Source organism: Gamsiella multidivaricata (assembly GCF_025024155.1).
Source record: "Gamsiella multidivaricata strain RSA 2152 chromosome Unknown BC939scaffold_1, whole genome shotgun sequence".
NCBI lineage: Eukaryota > Fungi > Mortierellomycota > Mortierellomycetes > Mortierellales > Mortierellaceae > Gamsiella > Gamsiella multidivaricata.
The window spans coordinates 677923-702806 of NW_026251709.1; the positions used below are offsets into that span (position 1 = coordinate 677923).

Genomic DNA, 24884 nt, shown 5'->3' on the forward strand with positions numbered 1-24884 from the left:
CTTGCTAAAGTTTGGACGCCTTACACCCGATCCATCAATATTACAGCACAGCAGGATGGATATCCTGGGGACCTTATCAAGTATAAACACTTACTCTTGATAATCTCGGTCTGAAATTGCTCTTTCATTGACCTTCATCTTCCGTGGGTAAATATTTGTAATCGTCACTGCGTTCTTAGTGGCTTACTTGTTCAGCCTTGTGAATGATGCCTTCTGCTTCACGGGACATGCAAGTGACTTTCCTAGGCCCGAAGCTGTATTTTTCTCATCTCCCGACGGAGGCTGCTGAACATTTTGGATCCCATTGTCATGCGGCGAGCATATCCTTGATGAACCCTGCCTTCAAACCTAATGGAGTACCTTTAAGTCGCTTCTTACTGTCAGATTATCCAGCCACAGAAGTAGTCGAGGAATTTTTCATCTTAGCTTTAGTCGCAGGGTGTTTTTTTGCAGGAGGTTTGACCGATGTTGTAACTGTGGTTTTCGGTGGAGGCTTCACGTTAGTTTTGGACTTTGTCACTGGGTCCTTGATCGCCTTCGATGTCGTCGTCTTGGTATTAGTAGATATAGGTTCAGTATTTGGCATAGTGGAGTCGAGAAGGAGTATGGGGATGGGGTTGGGGAAGTTTTTTCTCTCACATTCAGCACTCAGGCACCATGGCGTACTAAGGTTTACATAAAAGATTCCGAATCTGGGTAGAACATATTAACCTTATTTCTGCGAGCTAAATTTTGGTGGCGCATTTTGTTTGTGCATCACTGGTTGCTTTCGGCACGCTAAGCCCAACCCATGCCGTCCCATGGCCTTTCTGAGCTGCGCATATCGTTTAAATTACTCATATGGTCTCATTGGCGAGCATCAAAAGGAAATTTTCGTTGAAAATGAATGAGAGTACACTGATATACATTGATACTAAAATAAATGCTCCTGTGTGTCCTTTACTGATTCTCTTCCTCGTCTTCACGTCGTTCCCTTTCCACCTTGCGCTGCTCCTTGGTCTTCCTAAAGTACCGCGTCTCTTCCGGGTCAAATCCACCCTCAGGTGCACCAAAGTACGCCCATGAGGGTGTCTCAGCCATGTAATCCAGACTCGTGAACTTCTCGCCCGATTCGACCAGATCAAAGAACTTGTCGTAGTCAATATGTGTGTACCATTTGTCGCCCTTCTTGAACTTTGTGGACGCAACCAAGATCGAGCACGAATGTGCGTGTTCGGCCGCAATCTCATATCCCGCGCCCAATTGCTCCTGGATCAGTTCGACAAACCGGACTACTTCTGCATGGTAGGGAACGTTAGCCATGGTGAGGCCAGAGGCACCTCCGTATCCACAGTAGGTCACTCCCTTGATTTCGATAAAATCGGGCTGACCGCGACGGATGAGCTCGACATAGTTGGCAATTTCGTCCGTGTTGAAGTCCTTAACAAGGGTCAATCTGTAGACTGTGCGCTGTCCCTTCTTCCCAAGGGCATCCAAACTATCAAGGAACCGCTCCCAAAAGTCGCGGAACAGGGGACGGTCAATCTTCTTGAGAGATTCCTTGGTCGAGGCGTCCACGCTGACATACAGTTGTGTAACGGGATCCATGTTGGCAATGGCATCGGGGAACTGGGCGTTGGTGACCAAGAAGGATGAGATACGCTTCTTATGCAATAGCTTCACGAATTCGTTGATGTGGGGGTACTATGAGAAGCAATGAAAACCAACGAGGACGGTTAGAAACAAGTGCAGATGGAACGCAAAAGAAAGTTACAGTTTGATGAACTTACAAAGATCGGTTCCCCGACCAGGGACAAGGCACAATGCTTGACCTGGGTCGCCTCTACAAAGCGATCTGCACGGACTCCTGGAACACCCTTGAGCTGCTTCAGCATGCCGTAATGGTTCTCCAAGGCGCCCTCCAGAATGAACTCGGGATCGTCCACCTTCCATCTCCACTCAGTTCCAACGGGATTTGTATGGTGTCTCCAGCTATATTCAAGGATCATTTGAGTAAGCCGTTGTTAATAAGGCAGTGCATATCAGGAGCTGTGATCAAGCATCAAGTTGATGAACATGTGCTGACAACTTACCAGAAAACACACTTGTTGGCACAAGCCAGGGAAGGCGTCGTCTCCATGCACAAATGGGACTGAATCCCGTAAAACGAGTGCTTATAACAGAATCCGCGTCCACGCAGAGCAGCCTTGGTCCAGCGACAGATCTTGACTCCAGAGTGCGATCCAATAATCTTATAGCCCTGTTTCGTCAAGGATTTGTACAACAGAGGACTGACCATCTCGCGAACCTCGCGAGGCTTGATCGCCTTGCCATCCTTGGTCTCACCTACAGCACGTTTAGCTCGGACCTTCTGGTTTGCATAGGCCTCCTCATCAAGGGCCTTGTCCTCCTTGGCCTGTTTGATCTTGCGTGCAACATTTCCCATATCCTCAAGATCGACCATCTCACCCTCCGAAGCATTGCCACCGTCGATCGTGGGGAGTCCGAGCTTTTCCTCCTTGGTCTTTCGTACGGGTTCACCATCCTCGTCCAGCTCGGCATCGTCATCATCGTGTTCCGAGGCAGAGGCACCGTCTTCCTCGTCCGAGGAAAAGTATGCCTCATGTGTGTGGCTCTGAGTGGGATCCAAAAGCGAGGCCAACAAGGCATCGTTCCATTGCTTGAATGAGCCTCCCTGGTCTACAATATTACAAGTCAATGTTAGTGTTGCTCATTGCAGGAACCTCGGGACGTGATCTGGCATTACGACAGTTCTCTTCAAACTTACCTCCGTTCTTGTCTCCTTCGCCAAGAGGCCAGACACGCTGGGCTCCCATCTGTCCGAGCCACTTATCCGCTGATCGAGGGCCGTTACAGAACTCTTCAGTGTATGCCGAGTCGCCCAAACCAAAGACCGAGAACTTGAGTTTGTTCAAGGACTCCTTCTGCACACGCCAATCGAAACGAGTGTCCTCCAACCACTTTAGGAACCAGTCATTGGGTCCCTCAACGTTGTAGGTCGACAGAATAAAAACGCAAAGGCTGGACTCTGACAAAAAATCCTCCGTATCATAATCCACAATGTCAATCACCTTGGGTTCCGGAAGTCCGTGATCAGTTGCAGATTGAGCTAGCTGCTGTGCAAACAACTTTGCAGTTCCAGTAATAGTCGAGTAGAAGATCTTCATGGGCTCAACGAGCAGAGGCAGGAGCAATGGATCGAGTTGAGTGAGAACTGGGGGCGGAGTCAAAGTTGTTGATGAGGAGCATGCACAGGCATGGGCTGGAGCAGAGACATTGTTGTTGCTAGTGTCCTTGTACTTTCCGCCGCAGCAGCCAGTCGAGTTGTCTCCCTCAGGCTTATTCTTCCCACCACAACATCCAGAGTCGGTAGCGGTTGCGTCCATTTCGGCCTGCTTTTTCTTGGGCTTTTTGCGGATGACCTTGGGCAACCTACGGTAGACTTCCTTTTTGAGCCCCTGGTGCTGATAGGGCTTTTGCTCAGGAGTGGCATGCTCCACAACACGATCGACGGCTTCAGGAGATAGTTCTGGTATGGTGGGGTCCTGTTCCATATCCTGGACGAGCTCCTCGACCTTGCTTTGAGGCCGTCTGCCGTGGGAATTATTGGGGTGAGTTGGACCCTGAGAGTCGTCCGGAGAGGATTTGTTCTTGTTGGCGAGGAGGATGGAGAGAGTGGCGATTCCGACGGCCATGCAGACCAGGGGGATTCGGTACTCCTTCCAGAGCTGTAGAGTGGAGGATGAAGAACTCATGTTGTGTTGACTCCTTTCACTCCTGCTGAGGTGTGGATTGCGGGGATGAAGTGTGAAAAAGAAAGACCTTTCAGTTGGCACCTTTTTATTTTTATTTTTTGCTGTTGTTTATTAGCAAGCCACTGCTAAGTGTAGCAGGGTTCATAAGCTTTACTGAGACTCCATCTCTATTTGTAGCAGTGCCACAGTGTGCCCTTGCTGAGGACACCCAGCTCGCAAATGAAGCTGTTAGAATCGCTTTCGGCCGGCACAGCCGCCTTGGCCCCTTCACCACCATTATCGCCTTCCTCGCTAGCACCCTTGCCAGGAATCGCCTCGTCGATCTTGGCCTCCAGGTTCTCGATCAACTCTTGCCACCGGTCACGTCCGTACACTACGCTCGCAACCTTGGCCATCAAGTGCACGTCTTTAATGGGGCGCGAGCCCGAGTCGGGATATGGCCACTCGGATGCGTCCCTCACGCCGTAATCGGACACATACCGAGTCGCATCCTCAATGGTACCGCCTCCGACCACGATATCGACACTGACCCTCGAATTCACACGAATCACGCTCTCCTCAATGGGTCCCTTGTGACGCCACAGATCAACGCCATGGCTATCGGCCTGCATCGCAAGCAAGTACAGTCCCTGCAAGTTAAATACTGAGTAAAAGAAGCTGATTGGGCGGATGGTTTCATGAGGTTGGGCACCGTCCTTGCGGATCTGAGATCCAACGCGCGCCTCCTTGGCATCCTCCAGCATGGCCTTGGCCTCGTTGTTGCGGCCGAGGAACTCGAGGATGGAAATGTACTGGACAGTGAAGTAGGTGCCGTGGTTGTTCCTGGCATTCTTTTCTTGGTTGGCTTGAATCGAACCGTCCATCCATTCGAGATAGGAGGTGAACCACTTTCGGAGATCGGAGATCAGCGCTGGCTCTGCCTGCAGAGCCTTGGATCCCTCGATTGCTCGCAGCCCGTCAAACATGCTAAAGAAGATTTGTCGATACAATCGATTAATAAGCTTGACTTTTTTTTTTGGAAATTGTAATTGCAATCTGCACAATAAGCTGAAGACGTACCCATAGACCTTGAACATGTCGAGAACACCCTGGGCTCGACCCAGGTCATTGCCAAAGATCAAGCTTCCATACTTGATGTTCGGATTCATGTACGTCTCTCTGTCCACAAACCACTCCTTGATTCTGTAGACGATCTTCTCTGCATAACGCTCCTCGCCCGTCCAGAAGTACGCCATACCCATATAGTAGCAATCCCTGAACATCTTTCTCAGCAATCGATAGTCGTGGACAGAGTCCATGTCCGGGTTGGGCTGACCATCGAGACGGATGTACGGCAATCCATCAGGAGTTTTCGGGTTCTTCCAAAAGTACCGGGCCAGCGATGTATAGTCGTGAATGTCGCCCGAGGGTGCGATCTTTGACTTGGGCTTGAGCACGACCGAGTAAACAGAGTCGTTACGGTAGGCGATGTTGGCCTGACCCAAGATGTAGGCAATAGCGGAATCGCGCGACAGCAGAGCTCGCGGCTTTCCGTGAAGATACTCCTTCATGGCTTTGGCGCCAATCTTGGTCTCGAGGATCTTTTGCGAGGAAATAGGGAAAAGCGATTCGTTGAACTCTGTAGGCAGGCCGTCCTGAGGTTTCTCCAGATCACCATCTTCCAGGGAATTATCGTCCTCCTGCTCGGTTTTGGGCTGCTGCTTCTCTCCCTCCTTGGTCGTCTCTTTGTTCTCAAACAGAATCTTGTCATTGTTGACCTCGCCGAGTTCCTTGTCATTCTGTTGCGCCTCCTCCTTCAACCTTTCCTTCTCTAATAGTTCCTCCTGACGATTTTCTTCCTCTTGTTGTTTCTGCCTCAGGATCCGCTCTTGATCCTGCTGTTCGTATTTCTGGCGCTGCTGTTCTGCGTCGACCTTTGGACGTGTTTGCTTCGCGATAGGTTGTTGATTTTCCTCGGGAGCGAGTGATGATTTGCTGGAAGTGCGCCAGTCATAATCGGGCAGTTGGTCCAGGGCCTTATCGGAGTATGGGGTGAAGGTGAAGAGGATGACAAAAATGCAGAGCCCCAAGAGGATGGTCAACGTCCGCTTCGTTGGTCCTCGAAGGTATACCATTGTGGGGATTGTATTTTCACACTAAAAAAATAAATGATAGCGATTCCTGGTAAGAAGACGTGCTCGATTGTACACAAAATGAAAAATGGAGTAAGGAATGAGAGGCGGGAAAGCCGGGAAGAAGAGGAAAAAGTTGAAAGCGGAAGAGAAAGGAAGAAAGAAGAGAGAGAGAGAGGGGACCAGAAAACATCTGGAGGAAATGCACAACGCTAAACCGATCCAGCAGACTAACTGTCCATCGGGCTATTCTAAATATACAAGTAATTCCGCGGCAACGTGAAGCAAGCAGGAGCAGCACCACCGGCGTACAAGGTGCCTACTTGACTGGCTGGGTGCCCTTGTGCCCTCAGTCTCGCTCCGGCTGGGGCGTATTCAGCGCCTAGACCTCACTTCTGAATGAACCCTATTCTGGACATGAGCGGAGCCAGCGCCATGGATGTCTTCATTTGTTCTTTTTTTTAATTTTTTATTTCCCCGCCAGAGAACAGGAGAGCCCTGTTTGATCGTGAATTGGAATTGCAGATGTGCACTTGTTTGGTTCTGAGGAAAAGACCAATTAGGGCCCACGACTCTTTTTGGGCAAGATCTAAATAGACCTTTGAAGGTTCAGTGGAGGAGGGGGATGGTGGTGGGTAAGCAGAGCAAGTGTAGACGATAATCCGGCCCAAGTATTCAGTCCAATTGAAAAAACATACAGCTTACCACATGCCCATTTATCAAATTACTGGAGACTCTTATATTCTTATATTTCCGATTGGACTGAAAACTTGAAGGCACTTCTACACTTGGGGCCACTTCCCCGGATTAGCGGGGATGACTGTAGGCATCGCCGTGGACATTTCTCTTCTCTCTACCAAGGATTGTGTCTTTGTTTCCCGTTGAGAGCATGTGCAAGTCCATGCAGGAAACAAACACGCCATCAAATATTTAATCTATCCCACCATTTCGTCCCATCATTTGCAGCAGATGCAGAGTCCATAACGGATTGAAATTCTGACGACATCGTCCAGGAACAAATCCGATCAAGAAGCAACTGTTTCATAGATGGTTTATGGATGGTGCACTTCCTTCTGAACTCTTTAATCAACATCCGTTGGTCATGATGCGTCTTCATGCTAATCTCATTTCAGAGAGGGGAAAGAAAGTATCAAAAGCCACTATTCACGGCTCTAGTCCATCTCCTCGATGGCAGGCTGTGGCGGCTGTGCGCTTCCTGAACCCAAAGCTGGTCGTGATGCTGAGGAGGGAGGGCCTGAGAACAGGCTGCTCATCAAATCTGCCAACATGTTGGCCTGCTTGGGCGCCTTGATACCAAAGAAGAGCTCCCCAATCGTCGTCATCAACTAACGTCCGAGCGCGATGCAGCAAAGAGAATTACATATTAGAATAAACGAGTTTCAATCATAATGCTCATTCGACACGTTGCAGACTAATAAGACAGCACTTACAGCGCCAAAGTTCTCGTCAATGGCAAGGGCAGGTCTGTACTTTGCTGAGACCTGCTTGAAAATCGCTGGGTTGCCCGTCTCGCACGCCAGCAGCAGCAGCTGGGTCAAATTCAGCAACGAAGACTTAAACGTCTGGATAGTCTTTGAGCCATCGGATGTCTTTTGTTCAGAGGCCAAATAGGTCGGGGGCAATCTCTCCATAAACGTCCTGAAAACGATATTGGCATCTCGCAAATTGCGCATGGCCAGTTCCTGAAGGACTCCTCGCAACAGATACGCACCCTTGTCGTGACTAGGCTCCAGTTCTGACCATTCAAAGAGAACATGGCCCAATGCCTCCGCGCTTTCCTGAGTACCGACCAGGAAATGTGCCTCTGCTTGGTTGTAATCCTTCTCTGTTTTGATGCACACCAATGAAAAAATGTGCATGTATTAGATTTCATTGGCCAATGCAAGACGATAATGATTGCGAGAATATATCCTGGCTTTACCTCTCCAGAAGATCAATCCAATGTAATGCTGAAGAAGAGGGTCCCCGTTCCTGTACTCGCTGTTGTTTGCTGACCAGCTATTGGTAGTTTGGAGCGAGATATGGTTTTATAAGTTCACGTCAATTCTACCTTGCGCATTTCTTAGAAACCACGATGCGTCCTCGCCTGTACCTGATAGCGTTCTGTAGGAAGGACTTTCGCTGACTGTTCTCATTGTCCATCAAATCGGCAAGATCGAAAATACGATCTTGATCCAATAATAAACAGTATGGATTAGAAACGCCGGCTCAAATGAAAATATGGGAGCACTACCAATACACGCTGCATGAAGAATTACCTCGCGACTCTTCAGTGACAGGGACCTTGTCGAGATTGTAGACCTCGATGAGATATATTGCCAGATCTGTGCCTGAGCCAGTCTGCTTGTGCTTGAGAAGGAGCAAAGACCCCGAGTGCAATAGGTCAATTGCATCCTTGTAGTTGTGCGCTTTCACATATCTATGTGAAGAGAGTAGAGCTATGTCAGTCCCCAGACCACTTTCGAAATCAGTCCCAAGACAGTCAGATTCCCTTCCATTGCCATTTCTTCTCGTCCATCAGTCCCTTGTCCTTGCTCAGGGTAGAGTTTTCGAGTGTCGCCTTTCTCCTCATGCTGTCCTTTGCAGATGAAGATTCGAGGCCCCTGCTTACCGATTGGCGACAGTGCGATACATCTGATGGGCCTCATAATAGTTTCCGTCGCTGACTGACTTTTCGAGCTTCTGCAGCACCTTTGCGGTTCCTCTTGCAGCTGCCATGGTTGTATGTGTTGATTGTTGCGAATATATAAGAGGGAGACGCGAGAAACGGGTTCGTGTTGCTCGCGGTTCTATTCACTTCCACAAGCACGGTGCCTGTGAGGGTGACTCGATGTTGTGGTGTCGAGCGCAGGAGGCCCTTAATAGGGTATGCAGGATTCGAACCTTGTCTCTTTTCTTGGTTCGACTCTCGGCAACAGGTACACCTCCGTCGTAGAAACATGAAGTTATAATCCGAAGCAATATCTAATACAGGGTCTTCGAATCTCGACAACAGCTTGGGTACACCACCGACGGTCAAACTATCCACCACCCTTTTTCACCCAATCAGCATGGAGGATCAGCAGGATCGGGCGATCTAGACAGCAACTCCCCCAAACCAACGAAACCCAATTCTCCCACGTGTGTATGTCTCACGTGATGTCTGAAGTCCTCCTCGACCGCACATGCCTCGCCAAAAACCCGATGCGCTCCCATGTGCCTACACGATCCAGGTTCTCACTTTCAATCTCCTTGAACTCTTCTATTCGACTGTCATTGCTGACAAAACGGCTCCGGGCCCGTTCGACTTCTCCTCTCCGTACCATATACACAATATACATACCCGTCTTTTCCGCCGCTCAGCATATCTTTCCCGGTCCTTGGCCGATCTATCTTGGACCCACACGCGCACACTCACACGTTGCAAAGATGGGCATTTACCGACCACTCGTGGTAAGTAGTACGAAGTCCCTAAAAATGACGATTAGTTCCATGTTTCGAGATAACTCAGCTGTCGACAAATATGTCCTCTTCAATGGGAACTGAATTAGGTCACAGCACTTTTGGAAGGATGTCAGCTCCTGGAATGCGACTCGCCTGTTACCATGGTACGGAAGCGGACATTTTTCAGATCCATCACGTTTTATCAACATGGTTACCATACTAACGGTTTCCATCCTTCTATCTTCATGATTAGAGGATGAACTTGATGGCATCGAGCAGAGATGATCCAAGGATCCTGTATATCGGTATGGGCGTCGGTTTTCACAGCAAATCGAAGAACATCTGCAACGCACGCGGAAATATCAGGGAATACCGTGTTTTTGATATATAAAACCAACAGACGTCTTGTCATCGTCCATGACATAGTCAACGGGGACCGGATTCTTGTCTACCACTTCTCGACGCTGACGCCCTCGGGATTACCAACGTTGACGAAGCGAATGTCGGATCCAAGATGCGCAAACGATGTAATGCTCAGCAGTATGATTGAGATATCAAGTGTTGCGATCCTTGCAACATGGAGGTCTCATCTAACAATATTCATGACTTTGTCAACCTAGAACAGTGACGACAAAACGATCAATGTCATAAAAACTGGATACCTCGGCACAGAAGAAGTTCTGGTAACTGCAGATGAATCTGGAGATGTCTGCGTATGGTTTACCATGAACCTGCAGCGCGACCCACTCCTATTGAGGTAGGTTTGTTATGGCCAATCACCGTTTTTTGTGTGTCATGTATTTGGCATTCTCATTGCGCGGACTAATCTCAGTCGCCGTTATTTCTTTTAACTAGTGTAACAGAGTCCGCATGGGGGATCGCAATACACGCAGAGCAGCGCCTCATCGCCATATCGTCCAACGCCCATACTGTGACAGTGTTTCATTGTGGAATTGACTCGCGGCCCTCACAGCGACTTTTCTCAGGATATACAGAGCCCTCGGCGTCGGGATCAAACGCGTCTTCATCCTCGTCATCATCAACAACAGGAGCAATGCCAGCGCTCGTCGATCGCACATCACAGCAGATTCTCAGAGGCCATGGGCACAATATTCCGTGCGTGACATTCAGTCCCTGCGGTCGCTTTGTTGCCACTGCATCAGTCGATCAGACCTGTCGGACCTGGCGCTTGTCAGATGGGAAGCAGATCCAGCAAAAGTCCCTTGGTCCACTCTGGGGTTGGGGCGTCTGCTTCGTTGACAGGGACTCCTGGATAACTATTTCCAGAACAGAGTACAAGATGATCCCCAAGGACCATTTGCGACCGGGAAAGCTACCTGGACAGAATGTCAGGGATTCTCCGCTCTCGACCACAACATTTTCGCAGAGACGGCTACCACCTGGACGGGATTTTCGCATGATTAGGAGTAGGTGGTTTGCGGGGCCGTTGCATAATACATCGTGCGATGAACAGGAGTCGGGTGATGAAGCGGATGAAGATGGCCATCGGTGGACGCGCGATGGCGATTTAGGAGATGACAATGACGATATGGACGACCGGGATGCAGCATTGTTTGGCATGGATGACGATGAAGGCGAGGATGAATGGGAGGATATGAGCAGCACCGATGGAGATGACGACGAGGGGATGGAGAGTGAAGAAGACGTGGTCGATCAACGTTCTGCAGAGACAGCTCCTCCTGCGCAGGATGCAGAGATATCGATAGATACCGGGGACGATGGTGACAACGAAGGCGCAGGAGCAGACACGGAGGATGGTGGAGGCACTACGACTGAGGAAGGGATCGCTGCCAGATCTGTCACCGCACGAAGCCTAAAGACAGAGCGGCGGACAAGTGTCGCAACTGTCGCGAGAGCACAATTCAGCCATGGCGAATCGTCTTCAGAACAGGAGCAGTTGCGAACTACATCCTCGCGGTCGGCGACTTCAGGTCCTGTAGCTATGCCGGAGCCTGAGATAGCATCGGGCGATCTAGTACATTCAGAGGTGGAAGAGGTAGCCATCAACCAGGACCCAAACCTCTTTGTTAGTTTGATCCGCACCGATCAGAGCATTGATGGACGATCAACATATGGGCAGCCATCAGAAATACAACCAGGGGTCGGACTATCTGCAGCAGCAGGACAATCGCCAACATTGCCTCCGCAGTATCCGTCAGAGCTCCTATTGTGTGCCACTGCTCGAAACATCTACCTTTTCAGTCGGCATACGCCACCTGATGAACCTGAGGATAGAACACAGGGTGCAGACACTGCTCGAGATGAGGCGTCAGAGTCTGCAGAGCGGTTCGGAACCCACAATACCGAGTGGATGTCGATGTCTATCGTACAGGACAATGAAGACGACGGAGAGGAAGACATTGTTCCTACTCTGACGGATCTGGCAGCTCACGGAGATTATCTGGATTGGCATCATGATGAAGAGGGCGCTGAAAGCGAGTACGATCCTGATTATGATACTGACCCGTATTACGAGGATATGGACGATTTCATGGGCACCGCAGATGAGGACAGCGTTGAGGACGAAGGGAATAGCGATGAGGACGAGGACATGAGTGATCTACTTGGCTTCCAGCATCAGCACTCGCGGCGTGGTAATAATAATGCGAACAACAACAACCAACCTCCAACGGTTCCGCTACTGCACACACTCTCCGTCGCCCGTGCAGCAGCAGCACGAGCAGATGGACGCAGGTTCCATCATCTGGAGCATTATGATCGGCTCTTTGTGATGCTGTTGGTTCCAGAGCTGAGTGTCCTGGTTGCGGCAAGTCAGAAGGGATCGGTCACGATTTTCCGGCTACTGAGGGTCCTTGACGATCTTCCACCACCGTTACCGCCACATTCACCACCACCAGTCACTGCTTCTTCTTCATCTTCAAGGGAACGGGTGATGGCCGTGGAGATACCTAGTATGACGCGCAGGCATCGCGAAGAGGCAACGCGTGAACGCCATGCTTCTCCAAATCGCGCAGATGGCGAGAAGGACAAGAATGTAGCTGGTTCTAAAGACTCTGACGACAAGAAACGGGGAAGCAAAGTGGAAAAGGATTCGGAATCTGCGGGTACGCAGCAGCCGGCAACGATTGTGACCCAGGGTGCGAAATACGTCTTGTTTCCAGAGATGTACCTCCCTCGACTCGAACCGCCGCCGTTTCCACTGCTTGGAATCTCGGTTGTGCCTATCCAGCGATCGAGCTGTCCCTCGCCTTGGAGTACCGGCAGCACTAGCGGTTTTGTAGGTATGAACCCGACGTCGTCACCTTTATCATCATCAAGGTCTGCATGTTCGACGACGTCGCCGGGTGCATCTTTCATGTTGCATATGGTGTATATCGACTCTCAGTTCTATAGTTACGAGATCCGGCTCCGTAACGAGAAGGATGACCCAGTTGGCTTGAGTAATGTCTTTGTATAGTTTGTTTTCTTTTCTTTGTCTGTCGTATATTATTACATTATAAAAGCAAATTACAATGGCGCCAATGTTTGGTTTTGCATGCTATGCATGTCTCTCTATCTATGTCAAAAAATAAAAATAAAAATAAAAATAAAAATAAAATAAAGGCGCTCTCTTTTTTCCGTGCGCGCCCTACTAGCTTTGCTTTGGCTATTTCAGCGTCGGCTTGACTGTGCCCTCTGCACGTCGTCATCGTCTGCGTCTACGTTTCCAAAAACATCTTTGTCCGCCTCAACCTCTTCCTCGTCATCATCCTCTTCCTCCGTAGGACTACCACGTCCGCTTCCACCGCTACTACCTTCCGCACCTTCGCCTTCGCCTCTAGCTTGGTCGCGGTTACCGTCCGAGCGATGGTGACGATGATGACGATGACGACCCTGCTGCTCGTCTTCATCCTCCTCTTCCTGTTCCTGGTCTACAGAACTCGGCGTAGCCATTCGATCATCCTGCGCCTGGACCATCATCACTGCCGTCTCCGAGGTTGGCTCCGCATCTTGATCCTGTCCAGCGGTGATCGTGGGCTGAAACCGACGCGCATGGTTGTGGTAGTACGGACACAGGGGCAAATGGGTATTGTTGGGTGTCCATGCAGATGCAGACGCCGATGACGATGATGAATCCTGTCCCGAAGACGTCGTAGCCGTAGTCGATGTTTCTGATGCTGATGCGCACGAGCTTATCCCGCTAGAAGCACTGTCTGTACCATGCCCGTGGTGTCCATGATGGGGATGACGCTGATAGTGGTGTCGATGATGGTGACGACGGAGCAAATGGTGCTGCTGCATCATCATCTCTGCATAGTCCTGCTCCGCCTCGTCAAGGTCCTCTATTTCTTGCTCCAACTCCATTGTCAGCGCTTCGCTCAAGTGATTCTGCTGCTGCTGCTGCTGATGATGATCTGAAAGAGTGCCGTCCGCGATCATTGCAGAAAGAGAATCCGTCGAGCCCGGCCCCGCCATGGCACTTGACCCTTGTTCACTTTCCGCCACCGAAAGACTCTGTACATGCGCCTCAGTCTCTCTCAGAGTCAATCCCAGATGCGCCAAAATCGCCGAAGAATGCTGACCTCCCGCCACCATGGACGCAACTGTCGATCCCATGATTCGATAGCTCCTCTGAATGCTCGATAAAGTTGACAAAGGCATCGTCGGGTTCTCGTGCATGAAGTGCCTCAACTCCCTCACGCCCTTGCCCGAAAACACACAAAATACCTCCCGCTGGTGCGCCGTAAATTCAGAGGGGGGCACCCGACAAAACTTCTGGTATTTTGGTGACGTGAACGCGGGTACGCCCGTAACAGACAGATGCGTCAGCTTCGTGCACTGGTTCACCAGAGCCGCCACGGCGGTGTCTGACAGATGCACACAGTATGACAAATGCACCCGCTCCAGCGTCTGCGGCACAATCTGCGACACCAACATCGCATAAATCCCGTGGTCCGTAATGTTCGAGCACTTCACCAACCCGATCCTCCTCAATTTTGGCAACTGCGCCATCGCGAACACAGCCGCATCCGTTAGTTTGGAACAGCATGCTAAATCCAAGTATCGGATTCTGGTACAGTGCTGCGTCAGCGTCGTAATGGCCCTGTCCGTCAATTTGGAGCAATGTCCCAAATGCAGATAATGCAAATGCTTGCCCAGCAGCTTGATCACACTCGCGCCTACATCCGTGATCTGATCACATTTCGTCAACGCCAGGTTGCGGAGTCGTGGTGCCGCTGGTATGATCCTCGCCAGGGTCTCGTCCGTGATATGCGCGCATGATGTCAAGTTCAGGACTCGTAATTGCTCGAACCGGATAGGGGATGAGGTTGAGGACGATATCGACCCAATGGGAATAGATGCAAAGGCATGATCCGTGAGATTGGTGAGGAGGGCCATGTTGATATCTCGAATTTGGGGCAAGAATCGGAAGACAGCTTGGATGGCGTTATTCGTCATGAGATTGCAATTAGTGACATCAATTTCCATGAGATGTGGGCAGTGCTGAATGAGGGCGAGGATCGATCTATCTGTCAACAGCATGCATTGTCCTAGTTTGATCTAGCAGAGTATTCGTAGAAAGCAAAAAAAAAAAGAAAAAGAAAAGAAAAGTGAGTACAACTGCAATCAACATTGCTACCAATGCGAGACCCATCTACCTATCCTTCGAGACCCCATCACCCTATTTTTGGCGGCCCATTCACCTGGGCCCCGCCGCTCGCCTCCAAAAGAAACTTACTCGCTTGAGACTTGGACAGCTGGTTGCTAATTTGACTACAGACTCATCTGTGAGAGTGACACATCCTGTCAGGTAAAGGGTATGCAGTTTTGGACAGTGTTCTGCTACATGTTCGAGGACTGAGTCCGTCACTGCAGAAATGTCTGACAGATCCAATGAATATAGGCCATGTCCGACCTCCAGGATCTGCTTCAGCCCTTCCTCCGTGGCCCTAGTACAGCCCGGCAAAAGCAATCGTTCCAATCGTCGACAGCAGCTGAACTGGATTAAGACATCGTCTGTAAGGTCCTGGGCCAGAAAGGAGAAGTTGAGACGTCGGATGTAATCAGCATAGGGGAAGACGGTTTCGGATCGGCCAAGGGATATGGTCTGACACATTTTTTCGACGAGAGGCAGGCTCAGGAGTGCCGGGCGAGACCAGAGCAGGTCCATGCCACAGGAGCACCAGAGCTTGCAGACGAGGATAGCGGTGCGCAGGTCCTGGGGGGCGCTGAGGAACTTGAAAATATGGAGAATCAGCTCTGAGGGGATGATAGGGTGCGGTTTTGTTGAGGGAGGCTGATTGAAGTGCTCCATCGTTCCTTGTGAGTGAGCTTTCTGGTTAAGAATGGGTGAAAACGAGCGTTCACGCTCCTGGTCCGAGTCGATATCGACGTCCATGTGTTGATGCATCTCTCCTTGCGAGATGAGCATGGAGGTGAGGGAGCAGACGGAATTGAGGGAAGGAGGAAGGACAAACAGAAAATAACAATAACAAAGAAGACGTAGGGATAGCACCGAAACGGAGAGGGAGGATGTGAGAGCGGTAATGGGTGGTTATCCACACCCTGTTAAAATGATTTGGAAGGGGAGGAGTTGGGGTTGAGGCGGTGGGGAGAGCGGCGGGTAGAAGGGATGAGAAGAGGATGGGAGAGTATGGAGAAAAGATGGAAGAAGGGGAGGAAGGGGAGGGAAGAGGGTGAGAGTGTGGATGGGATGGGATGGGATGGGATGGGATGGGAAGGGATGGAATGAACGGGAATGGATTGAAAAGAAGGAAGGATCACAGGAATAGCGCCTTGAATAAAGGGCACGGGCGGTCCATTGCACCGAATGAGTACACCAATCGGTGGATACATCGATTTATTATTATTATTGCTATTATTATTTTCATTATCATTACGCTCCTTACATCTGTCCATGGAGTCTACCGACACGTCGATGTCGCCGTCGGTGTCAATGTCGATGTCGATGTCAATGTCGTCGTCGCCAGTAGTGTCTTTCTCTATTCTTGACTCGTATATGTCACTGCCATGTCATGTCCCCAGGCACTTGGACATCGACCCGTCCCTTTTTTTTTTTAACTTTTACTTTGGTGGTGACAGTTTGAAAACCACCCTAGTCCTCATTTTTATCTATTAGATCGCACCTGCAATAGTCATCGTAAGAGAGATAGATCGGCGATATTAAAAAAAAGAAAAAAAAAAGAAGGGGCCGCAGTGAGCATCAGGGGCACAGCGCATTCTTCCTAAATGCGCCTGCTTTGCTTAGCAGCCTCCAAGGAGCGGCATTTGCCATGTATGCCACATGGATCGACTCACATAGCGCAAAGGACAAAGAAAAGAACAGCATGTGCGTGCCTGTTTGCCTGTGATTGTTCGATCCGTGCCGTTCACCCAACAGAAAATACAGGTGAGTGTCCTGTGAAAGGGCACCCTCGCTTGTCGTGTAAACCATTCCTCCCCTTAGGAGCATGGCAAGCGCTGGCCAGTGCATACCGCGCACAGGGACATACAGTACACAGCCAAATCAAACCTATCGGAGCATGAGCTCCCGAACTCTCATGGGTTCTCCAGCATGATTACGGTCTCCAGGATCTCAGATTCAGCAAATTGCATTCCAGAAATAGACTTTTATTTCTTCGTCAATAAGCAGGATTTCTGCTTACAGAATAGTGCTGAACTCCTCTCCATGACCTTTGGATGCAGTATTGGATAGCAAAGGCCCGTCCCTCAGGATCAGGGAAACATCCACGGCATACCATTGTCGAGCGCAACGCGTTTCAGTACTGATCAATAGGCACCCCTCCATCGTTGCGTGGACAATTACATGGTAGTACAAAGGGCAAAGGGATTTTGCCACGTACTGCACCTGAACAATGATCTCAGCCCTCTCTCGTCAAGATCATCTCATCTTCATTTTCTGATGCCCCAAAATGATTCCCAAACGCCTACTTCCATTTATTGGAGTCTTCGCGCTCAACCTCCTATCCCTGGTATCCCACCACTTCGATCTTCTAAGCACCATTCGCAAGAAATGCACCAAAAGCGATGACAACTGCTTTATCTACCGACCGTCGGACAGACGACGGCTCACGTCAAAAAGAACTCGACGAGTGCCTGGCCAGTGTCACCTCGAACGCAATTATTTCACAAGCCCATGTCATGGTCGAGAAGGACCACTTGCCCCTGCCATCCTTTGCTGAGCTGTCCTCCAATCTCACACAGGCTGAAGTCTCAAACCGGTCGCTTGTGGGCGGCTTTTTCAGTACATTTGCCACCACTTACTGGACTATCGAGTCATTTTCTCTAACGCTAACGTTCTCTTCTACTCCTTGGTCGACTACTTTGCCAAAATGTCGGACAAGATTTTTGATTCGACCCTTTATGCGATCTCACGGCGGCATTTGGATCCTGTCGACGGCCTGACACCCCATCCATATCCGTTGTATGGAGGTTACGATACATTCGCTTTCAAGCCGAGAAGCATCTGCATGGATAAGTAGAAGCTACAGGATATGGTTTCGAGTCTCGACTATCCGCTAGCTGTCCTGTGAATGGAGAACAGGGTGCTATATGAAATCGACCGACAATATCCAAAGATGAACATGCTCAATTCAGTATGGAAAACCAAGGCGCTTCATAACCATAACTGGCCCAAGCGATCTGCAGGATGGGAACATCGAGTAAGTCTCAACGGAAAGAGCATGGTTATTGACGATCCATTCGTCGTCTAAAGACATATATTCTCCAGAAGGCAGCCCAAGAGTTTATATTGTACGATTAGCAGAGGAAAGAAAACTATTTCAATAAACCTATGGAAAACGCTCTCGACTGCCCACTCTGAAAAGGAATGGTTCTACGCTATGCGAAGAGCAATTTGATCCAGGGATGGCCTCAAAGAGCCCAAGGACAAGGTCAGCGTTTCCACAGAGACATGACAGCGGCATTTCTCCTTGGGGTCGCTGTGTGGCTTCCGTGGGGGGAAGAAGTCCTGTCATTGGTCGACTGCACGTAAGCTTTCCTCTGCCCTGCCTGCCTTCCACTTCCACTCACCTCCTTCTTGCCACCACCACCACCTCCCCCTGGACGCGCTTTCATCATCTCCTCTCTTTCATCCAAAATACCCTTTCCCCCCTTGAAACCGATTCCTCCCTTATTATGGCCATGGCATCAACCCCGCGCTCTATTCCCCTGACCTGCTCTGGACACACGCGTCCAGTTGTCGACCTCCAGTTCTCGAGGGTCATGTCCGACGGCACCTACTACATGATCAGTGCTTGCAAAGGTACCTTGCTCTCAGCAGAGGCACCGTGCATACACGTATTGTATACTGTATAGCACACGCCACTAACATGCATCAACCTCAATTTCCACGCCTTCTGTTTGGCGGATCTTTTTTTTTTTTTTTTTTTTTTTTTTATAAAGATGGCAATCCCATGCTGAGAGATGGCCAGACAGGAGACTGGATTGGAACATTTATCGGACACAAAGGTGCAGTCTGGAGCGCGCGTATGAGTACCGATGTCACTAAAGCTGTTACCGCCTCGGCCGACTTCACAGCGTAAGAGGGTCCTCTTCTTCACATCTACTGGTGCATGTTGTGTGTGTATCTTGTTCAAATGTTTGCAAATCAATCATCCAAAGCATCCATACTGACCTAGTCTTTTGTTTTAACCTCCTCCTCCTCCTTCTCATGCATAATTTTCTCCTTTTTCGATGGATTATGATGATAATGATGGGTCGAGAGCAGTAAAGTTTGGGACACATACACGGGCGACATCCTTCACTCGTTCCCTCACCAACACATTGTTCGTGGATGCGACTTTTCCGGAGATGGTAGCCGCATCGTCACAGGAGGCATGGAAAAGAAACTGAGGATCTTTGACTTGAACAGAGAGGATCTCGCGGGCCAGCCCTTGCTCGCCGCAGACGGACATTCCTTAATGATTAGGAACGTTGTCTGGGATGGCGCACGGAATATGATCCTGAGCTCGGGCGATGACATGGAGATCAGGTAAAAAAAAAAGGATAAAACATATTATCTAATGAATCTTGGTTCTCTTTCATTGCAGCGGATTGATAATCGCATTTTTGCACGGTGATCTTACTCGTCACGGTTTTTTTTCTTTCTTTTCTGCAATATAGGGTATGGGATCCTCGTACCTTCAACCAGGTGCACTCTTGCAAGATGGATGGACCCATTGCTTCGATGGAGTTGTCAGCAGATGGACAGTACATCACCTCAACCACTGGAAAATCGGTCTACTTCTGGGATGCCCAGACGTAAGGCTTTTCTGAATCAACCTTTCACTCCTCTTTGCTGCTCTGGTTCATTTGAGATACATGTTGATAATTTTTTTCTTTCGCTGTATGTCTAAATTCCCGAATAGTTACACACTGAGGAAGCACATCAAGACGGAATATGACGTTTCGGCAGTCTCGCTTCATCCAAACCACACCCGTTTCGTTGCCGGTGGGTCTTCGGATCTGTGGGTCCGCATCTACGATTTCGAGTCGGGCCGTGAGCTTGAGGTCTACAAGGGTCACCATGGACCCGTTCACACGGTCAGTTACAGCCCCGATGGAGAGCTGTATGCCACAGGATCGGAGGACGGCACCATTCGGTTGTGGCAGACAACACCAGGAAAGCGATATGGACTCTGGCAGGGCGATGGTAACGAGGATGCATGAGGTCACTAATGGCCAAGGAAGCTAGTTGCTATGCATGCAAAATTCGCAGGGTCCTTTCGCTCTCGTTTTCGCGAATGTAGGACAAAAGGAACGGTCTTGAGAGCGAGCACGCAGGAATCACACGAGCAGACATACAAGACAGACAGACAGACAGCACTCGCAGAAACCTTGAAAGAAATAAACGATTGTCTGTTATAAAAGAACACACGACTCTTTCGATAGCATAGAGTTTATTGATAAAGTCTATCCAGCGCAGGAGAAAAAAACAGGGTGGGATTTGAAAAGGCGGAATGGCCGCTTGATGTCTAACTGTCTTGAACAGACAGGGCATTATCTGATCCGCTTCTCCAGTTTTTATTTTTACTATTTCCTCTGCTGACCGAGTCCTTTATTTGAAACTACTCTTTCCATACGACCGCTTGCCGACGTTGAAGGGGATATAGCGGTACTTGATCATATGCCGGATCTGTCGCTTCATCGTGATCGTGAAGAGGACGCAGAAGTAGACGAGCAGGATCGGCCAGAAGACCGGGATGTCGAACACTCGGAAGAGTGTACATCCGAACGCGATTATTATGGACCTCGTCGCTGAATGCCTAGGTGCGATCAAGTGGGCGCAGACAAAAATATAAAAGGTGTGAGTGAGTTCGATGTTGTTACTCAAAGATCGGCCGTTGAGTAAGCGCTTTTTTTTTTTTAAGGAAGCGAGGGGGGGAGGGGGAGAGAGAGAGAGATTGTCGTTCATGTCCGCAGTGTTTTCCGCAAGTCCTTGTTGAACGCCGTCCTTTGCTCTATCCTGTCGTGTCCCCTAACGTAATGCATGTAATCGCCTAGCTGCATAACTCTCCATGGTGGTGAGGAGCCCATAACGTTGAACACAAGATGTTGATGCCTCCACAAACCGACCGCCCAATGCTCACAAGAAAAAAAAAAAAAAAAAAAAAAAAGACGTTCGATCGAGAAAAAGAAAAGAGAAGAGATACACAACGGACAATTCTCCTTGCTGCGTTCCATTGGCTCCGTATCTCATTGGTCGGTCGATGCTTTGTTGCGGTAATCCACCTGTTTGCGAGCCAATGTCCCTCATAAAAATAAAATAAAAAAGCGCCCATCTCCTCGTTCGTCCTGATACTAATGACATGATACGATGCTGGATAACATGTTCAATACAAAGAAAAAAAAAAAGCCGAAGTAACAAAAACTTACCAGAACTTGAACTCTGGTAGCCTCCTGACGAACGGTCTAAACTCCTCATCCGATCTCATCGGCAGCGTCGGTCCCTCCTCGGCAGCGTCCGCCGCCATGTCCATCTCCAATGAAGGGTCGAATTTCGGTTGCAAGAACGCCAAGAAGAGGTTCAGGAGGTAGATACCCAGGGCATAGGTCACGATATACCAACCCTGAGCAAACAGCACCCTGATGAAGTAGATCAGCAAGACGACACCCGTGAAGGTCCAGCGTTCTATTGTGTGAGGTGTCACCCTGTCCAGGATAACTTGATAACGCTATTTTGACGAAACATGAAAAAAAAGGTGGGCGAAATGTCAATGACAGTGGGAGGGGAAAAGTTCAGAACCTACGATCAGATAAGGCGAGAGACGTCTTCTGAGGTCGAGAAAAACTGTTGTGTTCTGTCCTGGATGCGGATGGACCATCCAAAAACCCCCCTTTAGTACTCCTGAATCTGGATCTTCATCCAGAACCCTGCCCTGCATTATAAGACGATTTGCCTTTGGTCAGATATCCCTTGAACAGGCCGCCTTTGTCGATCGACTGAGATCGGGTCCTGATATGAGCCCTGAGAAAGGTTCTTCGACTCGACTCCTGACAATGATTGGACCCAGCTTTTGATAATGCCTGTCAGCATCCAGACAAAGGCTTTCATGAGGCCAGGTTGCTTTTAAGGTTGTCCTGTCTCGACCTCCCCAACAAAGATGTCTGAACAATCACTCAAAGAGATCACAGTTGTCGAAAGAAAACAAGAACAACAGTAAGAAAGTGTTATACCTGCTCCAGGGCAGACTTTTGTGCCCAAAAGGTGTTGCCGCTCTCTGGTGGTTCGGTGTTCATGGTTGATGCTCGGTTGATGCTTGGTTGCTGGATGAGATGAAGGCTGGTGAGACTTGTGTTTTGAGTTGCTGCAGGTTGGTTTGACAGGGAAATTAAAGAACGGAACATTAGAGAAGTTGAATGCTACAAATTGACGATCGAAGACCCTGGAGATATGGAGATACTTACTCGGAGGGAGACTATACTGAGGACGGAGACGATATCCTTGGCCCGGATAAGGATGTGGAAAGACAGGAAAAGAGATGGGGGGGGGGGGAGAAGGTGGGGTGAGAAAGCGAAGGTATGCGGTTCCCACTCCGTCCCAAGTAGGCCCCAGTTTTTTTTCCCTTCAAAAAGGCAGTCATCATTGTTCTGGCGAAGACCAAAAATAAAAATGGGGGAAACTGCCGACTCTCTGAGTAACAACGTGGTGTGATGGGACGAAGGAGGCCATTCGGTGGGGGAGCAGCTAACTGAAGGCGGATACTGCCGCCAGCATCCTCGCAACTGCTGTTTGATCAGACATTGCGCCATCGGCGCCTTTGTTCTTCTCCCTCAACGTTTTACCGATTTACTTGCGTCAGAAATGAAAACAGCATTTCCCGCCAAAAATAACAAAAAAAAAGATACCATTGCTGGACATGGACATATGGAATCGTTATACCGTATGGCATCAGCATTCGCTCTGCTTTAGACTTTGACTTGGATGTCCACATTCTTTTGGAGGTCCCTCACAATCATAGGGCTGGCACAGTTGCTGCTCAAAGAAGACAGGACTCAAGAAGACTCATTCAGTGTACTGTTCTCGCTCAAACCTCATAGCAATCATCTTCCTCTGTTCTACATGCATCCCATTTCTGGATCGAGCTGGGAATATTATTGGATTATCGCAGCACTTGCATGCGAAGCAGCCTATGAATGATATACAGGCATGCGGTGCAAATGAGCAGGCTGCGGCGACAACGGAGGATATGCCACAGCTTTACATTGAACTGGTTCGCAAGCTCCAGCCTCAAGGGCCATATCACCCCCTGGGGTAGCCATTCCGGTGAGGGATATCCACTGTTGCCATAGCCCCGTAACCTTAGTCTGAAGCAATGGTCAGAGTAGCCCTCTCTCCGAGGAACATATGGGGAGCAACCTCGCCCCAGCCGCGGAGGACATGGCGGCCCCGATCTGGGTCATAGAGGACTTGTTGCGGTCGTGGGACGAGTCGAACTTGGAGTCGTTCTCGAGTGTGCCGAAGTGCTGTAGTTGACTGACTCGAGGGGAAGGTGGCTTGGTTTGTACGACAATCCGAATGTGCCCTGAACTCAAAAAAAAGAGGTCCGGAGAAAACGACCGCGCGTCAACTATTTGAAGGAGAGGCATAGCGTCCGAATTAGCAGTACGCCCCCCCCCCTAAACACGGCTCTCTTCCTTCTCCAGAAACACACCTTTGCACATAACAACTACACTACTGAACGCCATGGCCGCTGAAGCATCGAAGGACTTTCGTGCTGTTTTTGACCCCGAGAAACAGAGTACCTATCAGCATTTTCTTCCTTTGTTAAAAACACGTCTGTCCAATTTCGTACCTCGAATTTAGTTAACTAATTTTTTTTTTTTTTTTTTTGAACTGCTGCAATAGGCATTGAACGCGAACTTGCTGAACTTAACACGGTCCCCAAGGACAAGATCCAGGCGGTCGTCGACAATATTCTCCAGCGGATCCATGCTCTAGAGAAAACAGTTACCGACAAGATCACTGTCCTTCCTCCATACGATGTCCGCATCTGTTTAGAGGTACTGATGACGCCTTGCCTCAAAAAAATAAAACAAAATAAAAAAATATACTATGTATGATATGTGTTTAACCAAGCATCTAACGATCTAGGCTGTGAAATCCATGTCCGAGACACTGAGCCAGCTTCGCGGCAAGTTAGTCCCGAAACCAAAGTTTTCCTTCAAGTCGCGCAAGGCCCTCACACCGACACCATCTTCTCCCTCCGCCTTGGCCGTGTCCAGCACCCCCATTGCTTCCAACAAGTCCCCAAAGCCTTCAGAGTCCACAATTGACGAGCGCCTGTTCATGAAGTTTGAGGACCGTGTGGGCGAACATCTCTTCATTGGGACCCTAGAAGATCCTGATTCCACTGCTCAAATGGATCAGACCATTTATCTGGGCGGTGTTCCTGTAGAGTCGGCACATTCGGTGCAGAGAAAGGCCAAGGACGTGGCCTTGACGAACTTGACGGACTGTACTGTCAACCTCGTCCACAGTATACCCCTCGGAGCGATCCATATCAGGAACTTGAAGCGATGCACCTTGGTCATCCCGCCGGTCTCAGGAAGTATCCTGCTGCACGACTGTGAAGGATGTGTGCTAATTGGAGCGTGTCATCAGGTAAAAAAAAAAAAAAAAAAAGAATAGAAAGAAAGAAACGTCGTGTGCAGTTGTGCTAATTTGGTTCTTTATTGCTCCATGGCGACAATTAAAAACTAGTCGCGTATGCACACCTCCACAGATATGGATATCTACCTCCACGTTACAAGCGAGCCCATCATCGAGGACTGCACCGAAATGCGCTTCGCTTCCTACCCATACCAAGACCTCCTCCCTACAGACCAACTTCACCGTCTTTTCGCAGCTGTACAGCTGAACTCGGATGTCAACTATTACGACCGAGTCAAGGACTTTAACTGGCTGCGTCAGCAAAAGTCGCCAAACTGGCGATTGCTTGAGCCCCATGAGGTTCACAATGAAATTGCACAGACAGTCCTGGCAAAGGACGGTATGGGGCCCGCCTGACAAACACATACAGGGGTTCTTCTGCGGGGCTGTGAAATGACAAGGAAACGACAACAAGAGAACCAAAGGACATGTCGAGTT

At 49.5% G+C, this 24884-nt stretch overlaps 8 protein-coding genes across 8 annotated transcripts; 3 read left to right on the top strand and 5 right to left on the bottom strand.

Moving 5' to 3' along the window:
- Nucleotides 1-820: 820 nt before the first annotated feature.
- BC939DRAFT_418227 (uncharacterized protein) lies at nucleotides 821-3820 on the bottom strand. The gene is made up of 4 exons (XM_051553034.1): nucleotides 2768-3820; nucleotides 2073-2679; nucleotides 1770-1971; nucleotides 821-1683 (listed from the first exon to the last, which is right to left on the bottom strand). The coding sequence occupies exons 1-4, from the start codon at nucleotides 3753-3755 to the stop codon at nucleotides 940-942; spliced, it is 2541 nt and encodes an 846-aa protein (XP_051417878.1). The 5' UTR covers nucleotides 3756-3820; the 3' UTR covers nucleotides 821-939.
- Nucleotides 3821-3843: 23 nt separating this feature from the next.
- On the bottom strand, nucleotides 3844-6171 carry BC939DRAFT_434230 (alginate lyase-domain-containing protein). The gene is made up of 2 exons (XM_051553346.1): nucleotides 4815-6171; nucleotides 3844-4721 (listed from the first exon to the last, which is right to left on the bottom strand). Exons 1-2 carry the CDS (start codon nucleotides 5867-5869, stop codon nucleotides 3923-3925), a joined length of 1854 nt encoding a protein of 617 aa, XP_051417879.1. The 5' UTR covers nucleotides 5870-6171; the 3' UTR covers nucleotides 3844-3922.
- Nucleotides 6172-6833: 662 nt separating this feature from the next.
- On the bottom strand, nucleotides 6834-8684 carry BC939DRAFT_434232 (uncharacterized protein). The gene is made up of 6 exons (XM_051553347.1): nucleotides 8499-8684; nucleotides 8146-8306; nucleotides 7980-8055; nucleotides 7809-7885; nucleotides 7318-7712; nucleotides 6834-7212 (listed from the first exon to the last, which is right to left on the bottom strand). The coding sequence occupies exons 1-6, from the start codon at nucleotides 8603-8605 to the stop codon at nucleotides 7039-7041; spliced, it is 990 nt and encodes a 329-aa protein (XP_051417880.1). The 5' UTR covers nucleotides 8606-8684; the 3' UTR covers nucleotides 6834-7038.
- Nucleotides 8685-9057: 373 nt separating this feature from the next.
- BC939DRAFT_405280 (uncharacterized protein) lies at nucleotides 9058-10496 on the top strand (the record flags this gene model as incomplete). The annotated part of the gene is made up of 7 exons (XM_051552822.1): nucleotides 9058-9319; nucleotides 9418-9474; nucleotides 9564-9615; nucleotides 9737-9837; nucleotides 9931-10067; nucleotides 10166-10342; nucleotides 10406-10496. Coding segments are annotated over exons 1-7 (864 nt in total), but the record flags the coding sequence as incomplete, so codon positions are not given.
- Nucleotides 10497-12798: 2302 nt separating this feature from the next.
- On the bottom strand, nucleotides 12799-16012 carry BC939DRAFT_434236 (uncharacterized protein). The gene is made up of 2 exons (XM_051553348.1): nucleotides 15012-16012; nucleotides 12799-14833 (listed from the first exon to the last, which is right to left on the bottom strand). The coding sequence occupies exons 1-2, from the start codon at nucleotides 15702-15704 to the stop codon at nucleotides 12944-12946; spliced, it is 2583 nt and encodes an 860-aa protein (XP_051417882.1). The 5' UTR covers nucleotides 15705-16012; the 3' UTR covers nucleotides 12799-12943.
- A 2297-nt stretch (nucleotides 16013-18309) lies between these two features.
- On the top strand, nucleotides 18310-20154 carry BC939DRAFT_434240 (WD40-repeat-containing domain protein). The gene is made up of 5 exons (XM_051553349.1): nucleotides 18310-18557; nucleotides 18698-18833; nucleotides 19023-19286; nucleotides 19418-19555; nucleotides 19663-20154. Exons 1-5 carry the CDS (start codon nucleotides 18431-18433, stop codon nucleotides 19961-19963), a joined length of 966 nt encoding a protein of 321 aa, XP_051417883.1. The 5' UTR covers nucleotides 18310-18430; the 3' UTR covers nucleotides 19964-20154.
- BC939DRAFT_434244 (putative Golgi membrane protein) lies at nucleotides 20153-22300 on the bottom strand. Its single transcript, XM_051553350.1, has 4 exons — nucleotides 22202-22300; nucleotides 21971-22101; nucleotides 21170-21468; nucleotides 20153-20559 (listed from the first exon to the last, which is right to left on the bottom strand). The coding sequence occupies exons 2-4, from the start codon at nucleotides 22031-22033 to the stop codon at nucleotides 20352-20354; spliced, it is 570 nt and encodes a 189-aa protein (XP_051417884.1). The 5' UTR covers nucleotides 22034-22101; nucleotides 22202-22300; the 3' UTR covers nucleotides 20153-20351.
- A 1180-nt stretch (nucleotides 22301-23480) lies between these two features.
- Nucleotides 23481-24803, top strand: BC939DRAFT_472328 (tubulin binding cofactor C-domain-containing protein; the record flags this gene model as incomplete). The annotated part of the gene is made up of 4 exons (XM_051558268.1): nucleotides 23481-23535; nucleotides 23643-23797; nucleotides 23889-24398; nucleotides 24498-24803. The coding sequence occupies 4 exons, from the start codon at nucleotides 23481-23483 to the stop codon at nucleotides 24801-24803; spliced, it is 1026 nt and encodes a 341-aa protein (XP_051417885.1).
- Nucleotides 24804-24884: the final 81 nt, after the last annotated feature.

Bases quoted from the DNA above. Each gene is read 5' to 3' on its own strand.
- BC939DRAFT_418227 (XM_051553034.1), bottom strand. From the start codon at position 3,755: ATGAGTTCTTCATCCTCCACTCTACAGCTCTGGAAGGAGTACCGAATC. The intron at 2,680-2,767 runs GTAAGTTTGAAG...GTAATATTGTAG, and splicing joins CGAAGGAGACAAGAACGGAG to ACCAGGGAGGCTCATTCAAG. The intron at 1,684-1,769 runs GTAAGTTCATCA...TGCTTCTCATAG, and splicing joins TGGTCGGGGAACCGATCTTT to TACCCCCACATCAACGAATT.
- BC939DRAFT_434230 (XM_051553346.1), bottom strand. From the start codon at position 5,869: ATGGTATACCTTCGAGGACCAACGAAGCGGACGTTGACCATCCTCTTG. The intron at 4,722-4,814 runs GTACGTCTTCAG...AATCTTCTTTAG, and splicing joins GACATGTTCAAGGTCTATGG to CATGTTTGACGGGCTGCGAG.
- BC939DRAFT_434232 (XM_051553347.1), bottom strand. From the start codon at position 8,605: ATGGCAGCTGCAAGAGGAACCGCAAAGGTGCTGCAGAAGCTCGAAAAG. The intron at 8,056-8,145 runs GTAATTCTTCAT...TATTGGATCAAG, and splicing joins TGTCACTGAAGAGTCGCGAG to ATCGTATTTTCGATCTTGCC. The intron at 7,886-7,979 runs GTACAGGCGAGG...AACTACCAATAG, and splicing joins TTCCTACAGAACGCTATCAG to CTGGTCAGCAAACAACAGCG.
- BC939DRAFT_434236 (XM_051553348.1), bottom strand. From the start codon at position 15,704: ATGCTCATCTCGCAAGGAGAGATGCATCAACACATGGACGTCGATATC. The intron at 14,834-15,011 runs GTAAGTTTCTTT...ATACTCTGCTAG, and splicing joins GCTGTCCAAGTCTCAAGCGA to ATCAAACTAGGACAATGCAT.
- BC939DRAFT_434240 (XM_051553349.1), top strand. From the start codon at position 18,431: ATGGCCATGGCATCAACCCCGCGCTCTATTCCCCTGACCTGCTCTGGA. The intron at 18,834-19,022 runs GTAAGAGGGTCC...GGTCGAGAGCAG, and splicing joins GCCTCGGCCGACTTCACAGC to TAAAGTTTGGGACACATACA. The intron at 19,287-19,417 runs GTAAAAAAAAAA...TCTGCAATATAG, and splicing joins GGCGATGACATGGAGATCAG to GGTATGGGATCCTCGTACCT.
- BC939DRAFT_434244 (XM_051553350.1), bottom strand. From the start codon at position 22,033: ATGAACACCGAACCACCAGAGAGCGGCAACACCTTTTGGGCACAAAAG. The intron at 21,469-21,970 runs GTATAACACTTT...TCGTCAAAATAG, and splicing joins AAAAGTCTGCCCTGGAGCAG to CGTTATCAAGTTATCCTGGA. The intron at 20,560-21,169 runs GTAAGTTTTTGT...GATCGCACCTAG, and splicing joins CTACCAGAGTTCAAGTTCTG to GCATTCAGCGACGAGGTCCA.